The following is an 18,017-nucleotide window of genomic DNA, read 5'->3' as shown; positions in this document are numbered from 1 at the left end:
TTTGAAATGTCTATTTTTTACTCATAGTAATACTTACAACTTTTACTCTACTTGCACTACATTTTTAGGCAAGTAATGGTACTTTTACTTGAGTATGATTATTCAGTACTCTTTCCACCACTGAACATCACATTACTCCAATTCAACATAAACAACCATAGTATCTGAAACGTTGTGGTAATTTAATATAATATGAATAATAATTAGACCGGCGTGGCCGGCCCCACTGGGCTTGCAGCCCCAGATCCAGGGGGTTCAGATAGAGGTAAAGTTGGTTTTATATTCGCACATTCGTTCATTCAGCAGTCTCTATATAGTTTACTATGTTACTTTGAATATTCGATAGGAATTAGCATGCAAGTATGACTTCTAAACAACATTAACAATGTCTAATTCACTGAACAATGTTGTACTTAGATAGTCGTTTGCTGCTTAATAGTCATTGGCTGCTAATATGATTTCCCTATTTAGAATTTGCAAAGAATACTTTCCTGAAATTATATTATTAAAGGGAATGTCTGAATATCCAAATATAAAACCAACTTTACCTCTAGGGGGTTCAGCTGGTAGAAGTGTACTCTTAATTAATCGTTTTAACTAATTGTAACGCTTCCTATAGTGTTTACCACGCTAATTTGAATATTGGGTCTAATATACAATGTAAGTGTGACTTCCTAACAACATCAGCACTATAATTCACCGTCAACAATGTTGTACTTTGATAGTCATTTTCTGCTAATATGATTTTAGAATTTGCCAATACCTTTCTGAAATTTTATTAAGGAGAAAGTCAGAATGTGCAATATAAAACCAACATTTCCTCAGTGCACACAAGAGTTAAATCATCAAATTATAGTCAGTAGCACAGACAAATACAAATAAATCACATAAAGGTAAAGTTGGTTTTATATTCGCACATTCGTTCATTTAGAAGTCTCTATATAGTTTACCATGTTACTTTGAATATTCGATAGGAATTAGCATGCAAGTATGACTTCTAAACAACATGAACTCTAGCTAATTCACTGAACAAAGTTGTACTTTGATAGTCATTGGCTGCTAATATGATTTCCCTATTTAGAATTTGCAAAGAATACTTTTCTGAAATCATATCATTAAGGAGAATGTCTGAGTATCCGAATATAAAACCAACTTTACCTCTATATAAATCGCCATGTAAGTTTTTCCCAGTATCATGAAGCCCTGCGTTTGAGTGACTGTAATAGTAAAAACAGCCCTGTCTGATTTACAGTGACTAAACATTTCATCCAATGTAAATAACAGGAGAATATAACCGTGTTTTATACATTAATATAGAGTTTAAATCACTGTAGAGTGCAGCTATAATCAAATCAACAGTATTACACGACTGCTCTGACTCTCCGCAGCGTGTTAGTTGTTTACCTTTACTGCGACTTCAGGTGCTGAATTTAACACGGCGACAGTGGTCACACTGCCTGCTTTTAAGGGCTGAAGATGGACGAGAGCGTCTGGATCAACTTCTTGTGCGTTGTTTGAGGATTCAGACTCGTTTTCTGAATCTGAGTCGCTGCCGTACGAAACGAGGGAACCCACCACCGCCGCCGCCATCTTGACTGTTGTGGCTCTTTCGTCAGCGGGTCCTCGAAGATCAACCCTGCATGCGAATACAGTAATCAAATTCCTATTCTTAAAAGGATCATTGTAATACGTTCTACGCTTTAGAATTACATATAAATAAAATATCTTTCATATACAATATAAAAAATTTGCAGATATAATATTAGAGCAATAACAAGACGTTGCATCTTTTAGGACTCTTCCGGAAAAGGGGCCACGAGAGCGAGCATTGCAACGTGAGCGCGCTTAGTACTACGTCTTAAGACGTTTTTGTTTTTCTTTATTTGTTAATTTCTCTTGCATTAAAACCCGCTAAAAACTTGCCAACAACAACATTTTATATTTAAAAACACAATCACACCCCTAAAAGTAATCCTCCTAGTTGATTTCTTACAAAAGTGCGATTTCGTGGTCAGCAAGAAGCGTTTAATCTGTATTTCCACCGTATTTAATGAATATTATTTTGGTTAAGTATCCCTATATTTCTATAAATTAATAGAAAACTGGAGATTATTGAAGAAAATGGGTATTTGATGTTCTTTTACTGAAATGTAAAGAACAACATTTACAATTATATATTTTGTTAGAGAAATAAGTAGAATAAGTAATATATACAGTATAAGACAGAATTATTCGCCCCCCTTTGAATTTTTTTTCTTTGTTAAATATTTCCCAAATGATGTTGAACAGAGCAAGGAAATTTTCACAGTATCTCTGATAATATTTTCTCCTCTTGAGAAAGTCTTATTTGGTTTATTTTGGCTACAATAAAAGCAGTTATTAATTTTTTAAACACCATTTTAAGGGCAATATTATTAGCCCCTTTAAGCTATATATTATTTTGATAGTCTCCAGAACAAACCATCATTATACAATAACTTGCCTAATTACCTTAACCTGCCTAGTTAACCTAATTAACCTAGTTAAGCCTTTAAATGTCACTTTAAGCTGTATAGAAGTGTCTTGAAGAATATCTAGTCTAATATTATTTACTGTCATCATGACAAAGAGAAAATAAATCAGTTATTAGAGATGAGTTATTAAAACTATTATGATTAGAAATGTGTTGAAGAAATCTGCTCTCAGATAAACAGAAATTGGGAGGAAAAATAAACAGGGGGGCTAATAATTCTGACTTCAACATTAAAAAAGAAATGGACACAGTGTGAATCAAATATTTTACATTTTAGAAATTATTTTGTACATAATGACTAAAATATATTTAAATCTCTTGGAACACGAATAAATGAATGAGTAAAAAAATAAATAAATAAGCATAATTTAAGTTAATTTGTGATGTTGTCTTAATTTCCCCTCTTTTCTCTGACAGATGTGTTATTATTATATTGTAAATCTCTGATACCTTTTGTTAAATACATACATTTCTATTAAAAATAGCACTGATGCATGTAATAATGATGTCTATTTTATATCAGAAATATCAGAGGTTTTTTCTGCACTTAATTAATATTCTTTGCAGGTTTATTTTCAATAAATACAACTAAAATAATGCAAAACATTTTTGGTTGCTAAAATAAAACAACCCTTAGTTGAAACAAAATATAGTTTGTGGCTGTTTTAAGCTTATTTCCAAGGTAACATTTCTTTGTTTAACTTGAAAAATAATAATAATAATAATAATAATAATAGCATTGCATTAAATGCCACTAATATACATTTCTATTTTACCTGCCCATATCCATATTAATATATGCAATAAAAATGCTTATTTAGCCAATCCAAAACATTTAATTGATGTTACACTATTTAAACAGTTAAAATAATAATAGAACAAATTAAGAAATACATAAAGCCAGAGTGTAAGACTCTAAAAGGTTGTCTGTGCATGAAATACAGAATAAAGGTAGACTGTATTTACTGACAGACAGAAGTTATGACTGTCAATCTCAGGACTTAATGTCTGCGTACTGAAGAGCAGTGTATTATGGGGAGATAAATTAACGTAATAAAAACATCAGATGTTTTTTTCTGTATTTTATTAATATTTTTGCAGGGTTATTTATGTTAACTACAACTAAATTAAGACAAAACATTTTTGGTTGCTGAAATAAACAACCCTTAGTTGAACATATATTTTGTGATTATTTTAAGCTTATTTCCAAGGCAAAATGTCTTCGTTAAACTTGAAAAAAAATAAATAAATAATAATAATTGCATTGCATTAATGCCACTAATATAGATTTTTCTGTTACCTGCTTATATGCATATTAATATATGCAATACAAATACATATTTAGCTCATCCAAAAAGTTTAATAAATGTTTTAACAGTTAAAATAATAATAAAACTAATTAAGTAATACATAAAGCCAGAGTGTAAGACTCTAAAAGGTTGTCTGTGTATGAAATACAGAGTGTCTATAAAGGTAGACTGTATTATTTACTGACAGACAGAAGTTATGACTGACAAATCTCTGTATTTAATGTCTGCGTATTGAAGAGCAGTGTATTCTGAGGAGATAAATCCACATTTGCCATTATTCCTGAGTAATAACACAACAATAAGCATGAATAGTTTTGATAAATGACTAATTAAATGCTCAATATACCTGCTATACTGTACATGAATATTTTTTTTAAATCCCATCAACAACAAACCCCCCCCAAACAAACACATCTACAACACCTTTACGTTGTTTTGGGCGCTTAACAAGTTGCAATTACATTGATTGGACAAATGGGTGTGGTCTCCGTGCAATCTCAGCCAATCAGAAGAGGAATCCCGCAGTGGGCGGAGCCGCGGTTTGTTGCAGCGAGTCCTCGGTTCTGTGGCTCCAACAATAGAAAGTGGGCCGTACCATCTGCAGCCGGAGGGGTGGAGCCACACACACACCGACATCCAGAACATCGCAGCACCGCAGAAATGGAGCACAGCCGCGGTGTATGAGGGTTTATGCGGCTCATACTCGCGTTATTAGCTGCTGGGTTCGGAAATTAACCTGATCGCTTTTATCATATGTGCAGCAGTATTTCCAAAGCGGATCCTCTTCCAGCGCTTTTTCGGAGCTCCAGTTTAACGGGATTCACAGAATATCACTATACTGTATTTCTGCAATGAACACCACCGCGTGACAGAAAAACAGAGGGATATTTTAAGGAATAACTGGCATGGAATAACAGGAATCAGACGCATTTATTCAGGTATGACGCTTTTTATAGATGCTGGCTTTAAAGAATGCGCTGTTTACGCACACTGCTGTTTAATTAAAGACTGTATGATGCTCATTTAATGTGAATGAAGTGTGCATATTTGCATTTTCTCTCTATTTTTGTCGTATTCATCCTCTCTGCCTGGTGCATTCCCATGTAAAGCAACACTACTGGCCCCATTCTCAGCGCTGGATGACAGGTGTGGGTTGAATTATGCATGCATGGGAAATAACTTGCATAATGCAGCCTCAAGCATCAGCATGCATGCTAAACGACATGTCACACGCCACTTCTGCTTGTTTGAGCTGAAGGAATCAAATCAGACTGATTTCTCAGCGCAGTGGCTTCAAGATTGATGCGTCCAGGGGGGAAGGGGTGTCACATCTGTATGGCAAACACAAGGCAAACTATCACACCAAAATGCAATGCAGCTGGCATGCTCACTAAATAGTGTGCAGTGTAAATCACTGCCGGGATGGCATGCCAAACATCTCAATGCTCTCCAGGTGGAGGATGAATGCTCAGTGCGAATGCAAACTCAATGCATTATTGGAGTAATATCAACCTATGAAGTGTACATTAGCAGGGGGAAGGGCAGGAGACACTGAACACTCGCTTTGTGAAACCTGACACTTCACTAAACACAAGACATCACTTTATCCCTGAAAACACACTCCATTTATGTGGATGTTTCTAACTAATGCTACTTCTAGTCAGTCTCGTCAATCTTTATCGCATTAAGTCCTTTTCCAGTTGTGTTCTTTATGAAATATGAGGAGGAATGATTCGTTTTAGTGAATCGGTTTGTAACCGCTCAGTGAATCGAACCACATTATCGTTGTCTTAAACATACAAAGGTTAAATAGTTTATGAACGAACATTTTTGTTTTATGAACTGAGTATGTTTGTGGTCTTAAACAAAGATTTTTATTTGCTGTTTGCTCGGGTGATTCGAATCTTTTAAAAGAGTCGACTCGAATGAACGACTCGTTCGCGCATCACTAGCGCGCTCGTTTCACACGCTTTATCTGCTTGATAAAAGCTTTACAACTTTCTAATGCGCTCACGTAGCGATTATCTGCGTGTAAAGTACATATTAATCTGGTTAAATGTGTTTTGGAACTACTAGTTCAATCCTCTTTAAGCTGGTTGACTAGTCTTTTATTTATTTTTCTTAAACTGGCATGACCACCATGTGTTTCATATTGAAAGCCTGATCTGTATGTATGAAATGGCTTAGTGCTGCTGTTGACTTCAGCTCTTTGTCTTGAGCTTTTGCTGGCCATGCAGAAAAGTTTTTTTCTTTCCTTTTTTCTTTTCTGGATTGATTTTTGCTCAGAAACTCTTTGTGTGTCCTGACTGGCTTTTTCCTCATGTGGCTTCTGTTTGATATGAAGCCAAGATGAACCGGCCGAAACAAGCCTCACGACCAGATCGACACCAGTGAGAATATAGCAGAAGAAATGTTTTTATGATTATATATATATTTTATTTAGTTTTATTGAAACGTTAACAATACAGTACATCAAAACTAAGCAACAAACAAACTAAAGTAAAACATATGCAGCGGATAAAATAATTAATTATTTTGGGTATGCTAAATTGTCCGTAGTGTATGAGTGTGAATGACTGTGAATGACTGTGTGTGGATGTTTCCAAGAGATAGGGAAGGGCATCTGCTGCGTAAAAACGTGCAGGATAAGTTGGCGGTTCATTCCGCTGTGACGACCCCAGATTATTAAAGGGACTAAGCCGAAAAGAAAATGAATGAATGAATGAATGAGATACAGTATAAACCAGCGAAGAACAACTATTTTGTCAGATGAAATCATCTGGTACTGCTTTAATATAACTCAAAAATGGATTCCAAATCTTTTTAAATAATTCACCCTTCCCTCTCAAAGAATATGTGATCTTCTCCAATGGTATACAGTTGCAAACTTCTGAGATCCACAGTCTAATTGGTACATCACTGTCTGTTTTCCATTTTAAAGCATGCATTTTTTAGCTATCGTCAGCAACATTTCAGTACGTTTAATAGCATGATTATGCTGGAGGTTAGAATTTGTATAATTGTCCAATAGACATATCTCTGGATCCAATGGAAAATCAATTCATATGTCATATGATATTGCATACTTGTACCCACAACACTTTCACTTTATGGCACAGCCATGTAGAAATGCTAAAATGTACCTTCTTCTATACCACATCTGAAGCAGTGAGGAAATGCTGCTTTTGCTATTTGTGTAATCTGGATGGAGTATAATAAAGCTGGTGTAAAAAAATTAAACTGGATTAGTCCAAATCTGGAGTTCAAAGTTAAGGTAACCCCGTCTCTACGTAGCTGACCCCACTAGTCATTTTCTAGTGTTATCCCCAAATCCTGTTCCCATCTAGTTTTGGACTTATCTGGGTCAGTCAAAGGTTGTCAAAGCATCATATGTTCTGGAAATTGTTCAATGTAATGGTTTATCAGAGAAAACAAGTTCCTCATAGCAGTTAATTTGGGTATCGTTGGGTAATTTTTTAATTTGACCCTTAAACAATCCCTTAATTGCAAATAACTAAAGAATTCTTTATTGGTCATGTTATATTTATTTTTTAATTGTTCAAATGACATTAAAACACCATCATCAAAACAATGCTGTAAATGCGTAATTCCCTTATCTGCCCAAATTTTACAATTTTTGTGAAGAAATGTTTTGAAGAAAATAAAACTCTGCCCTCCTGTGAAATAAAAGATTTCAAATATTTCTCAAGGGCTGTATAATGGAGACAAGATGTGTTTTAAACATAATACATTTAATAACTACTGTGTCTTTGCCATGCTGACAGTACATAATATTCATTCCTTCATTTTCTTTTCGGCTTAGTCCCTTTATTAATCCAGGGCTTCCACAGCGGAATGAACCGCCAACTTATCCAGCAAATGTTTTACGCAGCGGATGCCCTTCCAGCCGCAACCTATCTCTGGGAAACATCTATACACACTCACTCACACTCATACACTACAGACAATTTAGCCTACCCAATTCACCTGTACTGCATGTCTTTGGACTGTGGGGGAAACCGGAGCACCCGGAGGAAACCCACACAAACGCAGAGAGAACATGCAAACTCCACACAGAAACGCCAACTGACCCAGCCGAGGCTCGAACCAGCGACCTTCTTGCTTGCCTAGGCCATCTAGGTGGTTTGCCATCTCCAGGTTGGAGGAAAGTCCTTACTCCAGGTGGGGGAGTTCAAGTAACTTGGGGTTTTGTTCACGAGTGAGAGAAGGATGGAGCGTGAGATTGACAGGCGGATTGGTACAGCAGTAATGTGGTTGATATCGGTCCGTTGTGGTAAAGAATGTGGTCTCGATATAACGGTCAATCTACGTTCCTACTCTCATCTATGGTCATGAGCTTTGGGTCTGACTGAAAGGACAAGATCTCGGATATAACAGGCTGAAATGAGTTGCCTCTGCAGGGTGGCAGGGCGCACACTTAAAGATAGGCTGAGGAGCTCTGTCACCTGGGAGGAGCTCGGAGTAGAGCCGCTGCTCCTCCACATCCAGAGAAGTCAGCTGAGGTGGCTCGGGCATCTGTTTCTGATGCCTCCTGGACACCTACCTAGGGAGGTGTTCCAAGCATGTCCCACCGGCAAGACCCAGGACACGCTGGAGGGACTATGTCTCTCGGCTGGCCTGGGAACGCCTCGGGATCCCCCCAGAGGAGTAGGAGGAAGTGTTTGGGGAGAGGGAAGTCTGGGGTTCTCTCCTAAGACTGCTGCCCCCGCGACCTGTCCCTGGAAAAGCTGAAGAAAATGAATGAATGAACTAGTATTCAGCTTAAAGGGACATTTGCAGGCCTAACTTAAAGGCAAGTTAGGTTAATTAGTCAAGGTATTGGACGACAGTGGTTTGTTCTGTTGTCAATAACAGAATGCGCTGTTTACACACACTGCTGTTTAATTAAAGACTGTATAATGCTCATTTTATGTGAATAAAGTGTACACATTTGCAGTTTCTATATATTTTTTGTCGGATTCATCCTCTCTGCCTGATGCATTCCCATGTAAGGCAACACAGTGTTTTACACAGCGGATGCCCTTCCGGCTGTAACCCAGTACTGGCAAACACCTAACACACTCATTCACACACACACTCATACACTACAGCCAGTTTAGTTGTTCAATTCCCCTATAGCACATGTGTTTGGACTGTGGAGGAAACCCACACCAACACGGGGAGTACATGCAAACTCCACACTGAAACACCAACTGACCCAGCTGGGACTCGAACCAGAGACCTTCTCGCTGTGAGGCGTCAGTGCTAACCACTGAGCCACCGTGTCTCCCTTTAATGTTAATATTTATCAAATATTTAATCGTATAGATATTTCATATTGTTATTTCTGCAACAGCACAACAATTTTAACCTACACATATATTTTATTTTTAATAAATGCAAAAAATATAAATATTTTTGAGAGCTGTGATTGGACGATTTAATCATTACAAATTCTAGAAGGAAAAATTTTTTTCTGTGTGTTATACGTTTATATTTGTCAAATATTTGATCATATTGTATATTGTTATTTCAATTCAATTCCCCTTTATTTGTATAGCGCTTTTACAGATTGTGTCAAAGCAGCTTCACATAGAAGATCACAGTGAATAGGAACAGTGTAGTTCAGTTTGTAGTGTTTAAGTTCAGTTCAGTTTAGCTCAGTTCAGTGTGGTTTAATAATCACTACTGAGAGTCCAAATACTGAAGAGCAAATCCAACGATGCACAGCTCTACAGATCTCGAACCATGCATGCCAGTGGCGACAGCGGAGAGGGAAAAAAAACTTCACCAATTGGCGAAAGTGAAGAATTAAACAATCTGGAGAGAAACCAGACTCAGTTGGGCACGACCATTTTAATTTCTCCGCTGGCCAAACGTCTTGTGCAGAGCTGCAGTCTCAGTGGCGGAGGCTGGAAGCTGGCCTCAGCGAAGACTCGTCTGTCCCTGGAGCGTCACAGGAATCAGTCTCATGTTCTCCACTCCTCCATGACCATCACAGTAGCTGCTCAGGATACGGCCTGGTCCAGGATATTTAAACCTTGGGATCATCTCGTCGTTGGTCTTGGATCGAATCAGTGACTCTGCATAGTCTGAGGGCCTCGGGAAGAGTATCTCCTGGTGGAAATGGAGAATGAAGAGAATAATTAGCGTAGCTGATGTTCATAGTGTATATAAACAAGATGCAGAACCTGTGTGGAAACCCGCTAAGTGGTGCACTGAGTGTATGCTTTACTGAACAGATAGGTCTTTAATCTAGTTTTGAATTGGGAGAGTGTGTCTGAGCCTCGGACGTTATCAGCAAGGCTATTCCAGAGTTTATTTCTGCTACAACACAACAATATTAAGCTACATATGCAGTTGAAGTCAGAATTATTGGTTCTCCTGAATATTTATTTCCCCAATTTCTGTTTAACAGAGAGATTTTCATTTCTAATCATAATAGTTTTAATAACTCATCTCTAATAACTGATTTATTTTCTCTTTGTCATGATGACAGTAAATAATATTAGACTAGATATTCTTCAAGACACTTCTATACAGCTTAAAGTGACATTTAAAGGCTTAACTAGGGTAATTAGGGTAAAGTTAGGGTAATTAGGCAAGTTAGTGTATGACAGTGGTTTGTTCTGGAGACAATCCAAAACTAATATTGCTGAAGGGGGCTAATATTATTGACCTTAAAATGGCTTTAAAACAATTAAAAACTGCTTTTATTCTAGCTGAAATAAAACAAATAAGACTTTCTCCAGAAGAAAACATATTAGAGGAAATACTGTGAGAAATTCCTGAATCTGTTCAACATCATTTGGGAAATATTTGAAATTAAAATTCACAGGAGGGCGAATAATTCAGACTTTGTGATTGAATGATTTAGTGGGCTTTGAGTGATCGAGGCAGAACGAGAACACAGGCAGAGACAGTGTTATTATTATTATTATTATTACAGTAATAAGATGCTGGTGTGGTGTTTGTAAGTGTCCTGAACTCACTGGACGTCCCAGCTGTGAAGATCCTCACACACAAGAGTCTTTGTTCACTTTTCTGCTCGCCTGTGTGTCCCACAAAGCCTCCTCTGTGTTTCTCTGTGTGTGTGTGTGTGTGTGTGTGTGTGTGTGTGTGTGTGTGTGTGTGTGTGTGTGTGTGTGTGTGTGAGTGTGTGTGTGTGTGTGTGTCTGTTGTCATCTTCTGTGATGCTCTGCCACTGTGTTTTTCAGTTTGCATCAGACTGTAAAGAGCAGAGCAGAATGGGTGTATTAAGTCTCTATGTTTCTTTAAGCACTTAAATTATTGTGATTTTATATTTGACATGCATTTTAATTATACTGTAAAAAAAGTTGTATAAAAACGGTCACAAGACTGGCTTCCAGAGATATTCTGTTAAATTACAGAAAATAACTCATTCACATAATTACATGCAAAAACTGTAAGAGTACAGAACAGACTGTACAGTCGAAATTCATTCAGTTACAGTTTATTACTGTTGATCATTTGCCTTTAAACTGTGTAAAAAATGGTAATTACTGTAATTTTACTAATTATTACTGCAATTATACAGATTATTGCTGTCATTTTACTAATTATTACTGTAAATATATAATTTATTATTGAAATTATACAGATAATTAATGTGATTTTAAAGATTATGACTGTAATTGTACAGGTTATTACTGTAGTTATACAAACAAATTAATGTGATTATACAGATTATTACTGTAACTATACAGGTTATTACTGTAACTATACAAACTAATGTGATTATATCGATTATTACTGTAATTATACAGGTTATTACTGTAATTATACAAAGTAATTAATGTGATTATACAAATTATTATTGTATTAATGCAGGTTATTACTGTAATTATACAAAGTAATTAATGTGATTATACAGATTATTATTGTATTAATGCAGGTTATTAATGTAATTATACAGTTAATTAATGTGATTATAATGATTATTATTGTATTAATGCAGGTTATTAATGTAATTATACAGTTAATTAATGTGATTATAATGATTATTATTGTATTAATGCAGGTTATTAATGTAATTATACAGTTAATTAATGTGATTATAATGATTATTATTGTATTAATGCAGGTTATTAATGTAATTATACAGTTAATTAATGTGATTATAATGATTATTATTGTATTAATGCAGGTTATTAATGTAATTATACAGTTCATTAATGTGATTATACAGATTATTGTTGTATTAATGCAGGTTATTAATGTAATTATACAGTTAATTAATGTGATTATACAGATTATTATTGTATTAATGCAGGTTATTAATGTAATTATACAGTTAATTAATGTGATTATAATGATTATTATTGTATTAATGCAGGTTATTAATGTAATTATACAGTTCATTAATGTGATTATAATGATTATTATTGTATTAATGCAGGTTATTAATGTAATTATACAGTTAATTAATGTGATTATACAGATTATTATTGTATTAATGCAGGTTATTAATGTAATTATACAGTTAAGTAATGTGATTATACAGATTAATTAATATAATTACGCATGAAATCTCTTAATATTCTATAAATATTTCCACTTTTAACATACATTTAAATCAGAAAAAAATATTTTAAAGGATGATTAACAAAAGCTTAGGTACAAATAATATATATATATATATATATATATATATAATATGTAATATAAACACCATCTATGTTATATAATATATATAATATAGTTTAACAAATATTTTTAGGAGATGTAGGTTAAATTCCAAAACCATTTGCTTGAAAAAATACGAAATAGTTATACATTTAATTTTTAATTTCTTTTTTTACAAGTAACTAGTGGTGGGCCGTTATCGGCGTTAACGTTCTGCGTTAATGTGAGACTTTTACAGAGCTGGGAGCTGGGTCTATTCTACGCAAGCTATGATGACTTTGACCTTGATATTTTAGCGTGGATGTACACCTGACCAGTGAGCCGTCTGACAAACAATCGCAGAATTAAGACGTTATTCCCTATGTGCAATCGAACCAACGCTGATGAAAGCAATGTAGTTTAACTGAGCATGTGCGTAGAAAAAAGCATACCCGCCTCACGCATACACGCATCTCTCCTGCTTGACGCTGACAGGCTGCTCTACCCCCGGTTGTGAACATGCACGCTGAAAAAATAGCTGCGCCGCTCAAGCGTTGTGAAACCGGCGTAACAATCTTTTATGTGGAGGTGTCTGCACGCAGTGAGTTTTGCAAGTCGACAAAACAAAGTTTAAACAATATGATGGTGATCTTATTTAGAGTAAGCATGACTCCAGTCCTGATAGATGTTTTGTATGAAGCAAAAAGGAGCGATGATAAGGGGGGTAAGACTTATTAAACCTAACTCTCTGCCATGTGTCGGGTCTAAGACAACAGATAATTCTATAAAACATCTCCTTTTGTATTCCATTGAATTGTCTATAGAATTGTAATGAAATTAATATTCATGCAAAAGACCTTAGCATCACTCAAGTTTTGTCTTTCTATTGTTTTCCAGTTATATTGAATATTAATTTCTGTTATTTACGTAGAATAATAACTGTATAATAACAACAATACTGTTACTTATTCATATTTATATATACTTTTTTATTATATATATATATATATATATATATATATATATATATATATATATATATATATATATATATATATATTTATTAATGTATATATTTTTTGGGAGGGGGAACTGTGCCCCAGTAGAACTTTATGTCTAGCAACACCCCTGGTTGCACAGTTCAAGCTTGGTGAACTCTGACCTGTGAAATCGCATCACTTGTCTGCGTGAGATAATCAAAAATCAAAACATGACCTCTCTGGACAGAATCCATTTAAATATGGACCAATCGCTCGCTTTTTCAAATGTCTAATCATCTTGTTTAATCCCGCCCCTTTTCTGAATTTTTCTTCCCTATTTTTACAGGAATAATCTGTAAATATTAACGTAAAATGACATGTTACTCTGTGAAAATACAGAACATTTCCTTTAAAAAACAGAAGAATAACGTACGGTAATACCACAATACAAGCAATTACTGTAAAGTTAATCTTAGAATATATGTTACAGAAAATATCTGTAAAACAACAGCTATTTCACTGTATAATGAAAAAACTGGAAAATTCTGTACAAAAAAATACAGACAATTACCTGTAAAATAACGTGAATTTTTTACTGTGTAGATTCGATTCTGTTATGCAGTTTAGATATTTATAATATCATCAGTATATTTTGTTTTATTACTTATGTACAGTATAATATAACAAGATTATAACAACAAAAAACAATGACATGTGCAAATATAATATTAAATTGATCAGTATATTATGTTTGATTATGCCAATATGTAATCCATTCATTTTCTTTTCGGCTTAGTCCCTATATTAATCAGCAGTCGCAATCGGTTATAACATCTTTATCTAATCTAATCCTGCGATGTGACTATTGCGATACACACATTGCCATGTGGATGCTCAAATGATATATTGTTCAGCCCTAGTTTGCAGTGTGCTCAGTCATTAGCGTCACACACCCATCAGTTGTAATCCAGCCTGTGTTTACTCCTAATGAAGCGCCGTTGGCTCCAGCAGGGACTTCCCAGTGTTTTGTTGGTTTACTGGCTGAAGGCAGGTGGAGGATAATGCTGTGTGTGTGTGTGTGTGGTGTCTGCTTACAGGCCTGTGTTTGGGTGGATTTATTTTCACATGCGGACAGGTGGAGTTCCTGCACTCGCACATCGAGCTCCATCTGCACGTTCAGCGTCTGTTTCTGAACTCAAGCGCAGTCGTTTGATTCAGATTTGATTATTCAAATAGAGCCGGATGACTCAAGAGGTGTTTCCAAAACCTGTTCTGCATGCCAAACTCCTGTTTTATTAGTAGTGCTGCTTTACTAAATAATTAGATGCAGCATTTTCCTTCCGCTGCGACATAAAACAGGTGCAAAAATCACACAGGCTGCATCCAAAATCACATACTTCACTACTGTACGCTACTTGAAAGTAGTCTTGTGGTGGATCTCAGTTGTAAGAGCAACACATAATAACTCAACTTCTAGTTGATCATGTGTAAAAGTGTCAGAAGGTGGATTTCTCTGCTGAATCATCTGTTGATCTGCATCCCAATCATCACCAATACTGCAGAAGACCTACTGGAACCTGCATGGAGCAAGATTCTCATAGAAATCAGTCAAGTTTGGTGAAGGAGAACGCATGGTTTGGGGTTACATTCAGTATGGGGGTGTGCGAGAGATCTGCAGAGTGGATGATCAACATCAACAGCCTGAGGTATCAAGACACTTGTGCTGCCCATTACATTACAAACCACAGGAGAGGGCAAATTCTCCAGCAGGATAGCGCTCCTCATACTTCAGCCTCCACATCTAAGCTCCTGAAAGCAAAGAACGTCAAGCTGCTCCAGGATTGGCCAGCCCAGTCACCAGACTTGAACATTATTGAGCATGTCTGGGGTAAGATGGAGGAGGCGTTGAAGATGAACACAAAGACTCTTGATGAACTCTGGGAGTCCTGCAAGAAGGCTTTCTTTGCCATTCCAGATGACTTTATTAATCAGTGATTTGAGTCAGAGATGTATGGATGCAGTCCTCCAAGCTCATGATGGAGTCAGACACAATATTCATTCTGTTTCCACTGCAGCATGAGCACATATTCTATACTGGACATTATTGAAGGTTCAGTGAGCAGACTTTAGTCTAAGCAGAGTCAGACCTTACTGTCCTAATCAAATCAGTCAACATCAAGACATGATCAGATTTTATTGTGCTCAAATAAGCCTCATCTAGAGGCCTTTACCTTTCATATAAGACACTTCTGATACCAAATCATCAACTAGAAGTCGAGTTATTATTCGATGTTCCTAGAACCTGGATAGGCCACAAGACTACTGTCAGTTAGTATATAGTACATTAAACAATATTAACCCATTTCCACTGAGTGGCATGGTATGGGTCACCTTCATCAGGCTTGCGTTTCCACTAACAAAGGTACCCTTTTGGTGGGCGTGGAGTACGACAGAAAGTGTCAGACGACGTCATTCTCGCTTGAGAAAATGTCTACAGTAAAGCTGTACGGGTCATCCACATATCATATGAGAAGCACTTCTCACAAAACAGATGCTTCATACACATAAATACTGTATAAATGTTCATTACTAGCCTTTCTATCAACTGCAGATCAATGATAATAGCCTACTGTAACGTCTGTAATTAGATAAAATAAATAAATAAATGCAGCATATTTGAACACTTACAGCCTCTTACAGTCTCTGATATGTCACCAATTACAGTAAAAGTACACACAGCAGACGTTAAGTCCTTATTTGTGTTCAAAAACACCATGAAATATAGCCCACAGTCAGAGCAAACCTCTCATCTGTGTCTCTAATGTTCCCCAGCACATAATTCTGTAGCTCCGTCCTTCTGAGTTCATGATAGTCCAGGAAGTGAAGATAATAGTTGAACATGGCAGTTTGTTCATGCTTTAGATTGCTGTAAGAATCATTTGCTCCTTTGTTTTTTCCGGCTTCTCTTTGTTTTTTCCTGCTCCACTTTCGTGTTTGTCCATTTCTGAAAGGATCGGATGTCAGAAGCTCTTCAATAATCACACGCACGTTCCTATCATCAGGTCAAGAAGTTCGTTATTTCAAATATAGACGAGCACGCGAGCGCAAGCGAGAAAGCGAAACCGCTCGCGCTTTACATAGCCTTGTATAACTAAAGGGCACAGGGTAGGTTCTACACCTTTCTTCTTGGTTTTGGGGCTGTTCATCAAGACGACGACAAGGTTTGTTTGAGCTTGTTTGTTTCATATGTATATTCATGGTTTCCTCTACATTCCATTCTTCCAATCTAATAAATGTTGGAGACATACTCACTACATAAACGCACTACATCACACTTCAGCAGTGTTTATTCAGAATCTGAATCAGTTTTATTGCCAGTGTGCTTCACACACATAAGGAATTTGTTTTGGTCACAGAAGCTTCCAGTGTGCATAAAGTGACAAGTGACAACACAAAATAAATATGAAAAATAAAAAAGACGATAAGCATTAAACAGATGTGGTTAGTGAAGAAACCTGGATGTTGAATTGTGTGTACAGATTTGTTGTAAATATACAGGGTATAAGGTGCTGTGTACAAGTGCGAATGGAGAAGGTATCACATGCACTTCTATTCTATTTTTTCAATTTATTTATTTTTTCTATTTTTCTATTTCTTCTAATTTTTTTCTTCTACTTCTATTCTATTTGTTTCTTCTATTTTTTCTATTTTCTATTTTTTTCTTGTTCGATTTTTTTTTTAATTAATTTTTTTATTATTATTTTTTCTATTTTTTTATTTTTCTATTTTATTTATTTATTTTTTCAATTTTTTCTATTTTTCAATTTTTTTATTTTTTTATTTATTTTATTATTATTTTTTTCTATTTTTTCTATTTTTTATTTTTCTATTTTATTTATTTATTTTTTCTATTTTTTTCTATTTTTTTCTATTTTTTCTATTTTTCTATTTTCTATTTTTCTATTTTATTTATTTATTTTTTCTATTTTTTCTATTTTTCTATTTTTTATTTTTTTATTTATTTTATTATTATTTTTTCTTTTTTTTCTATTTTTTTATTTTTCTATTTTATTTATTTATTTTTTCTATTTTTTTCTATTTTTTCTATTTTTCTATTTTTTTTATTTTTCTATTTTATTTATTTCTTTTTTCTTTTTTTTAAAAAATATATGTATTATCTGTTTTTTGTCCTGTCTCTGTAATCCTGTTGCACTGTTGAAGCTCTGTTACCAAAACAAATTCCTCGTATGTGTGAACATACCTGGCAATAAAGCTCTTTCTGATTCTGATTCTGATTCTGATTCTTCTATTGCATTGTATATTGATATAAGGTGCTGTGTACAAGTGCGTATGAGAAAGTATTGCACATATTTATTGCACAGTAGGGGAATCTTTAACTGTTCATAAGGTAGACAGCCTGAGGAAAGAAACTTTTCCTGTGTCTGGCTGTTTTTGTGCTCGGTGCTCTGAAGCGCCGACCAGACGGTAACAGTTCGAACAGGTAGTGTGCTGGGTGTGAGGCGTCCAGAGTGATTTTGCGAGCCCTTTTACTCACTCTGGAAGAGTACAGTTCTTGAAGTGTAGGAAGGG

The 18,017-nt window shown here is 35.4% G+C and overlaps 2 protein-coding genes across 2 annotated transcripts in view; one reads left to right on the top strand and one right to left on the bottom strand.

Moving 5' to 3' along the window:
• The window catches only part of cdc40 (cell division cycle 40 homolog (S. cerevisiae)), a 36,193-nt gene extending 34,603 nt beyond the window's left edge, over positions 1-1,590 (bottom strand). The window contains exon 1 of the mRNA XM_056445278.1: positions 1,405-1,590. Coding sequence (XP_056301253.1) covers positions 1,405-1,590 — 186 coding nt within the window. The remainder of the gene's footprint in view (positions 1-1,404) is intronic.
• A 2,859-nt stretch (positions 1,591-4,449) lies between these two features.
• wasf1 (WASP family member 1) overlaps positions 4,450-18,017 on the top strand; it is an 85,284-nt gene continuing 71,716 nt past the window's right edge. Inside the window, exon 1 of the mRNA XM_056481439.1 lies at positions 4,450-4,760. The gene's annotated coding sequence lies outside the window, so the exon portion shown is untranslated. The remainder of the gene's footprint in view (positions 4,761-18,017) is intronic.

This window comes from Danio aesculapii, chromosome 20 (assembly GCF_903798145.1).
Source record: "Danio aesculapii chromosome 20, fDanAes4.1, whole genome shotgun sequence".
Taxonomy (NCBI): Eukaryota; Metazoa; Chordata; class Actinopteri; order Cypriniformes; family Danionidae; genus Danio; species Danio aesculapii.
Note: the sequence above shows the minus strand (reverse complement) of the source record. Positions and strands in the feature narration are given on the sequence as shown.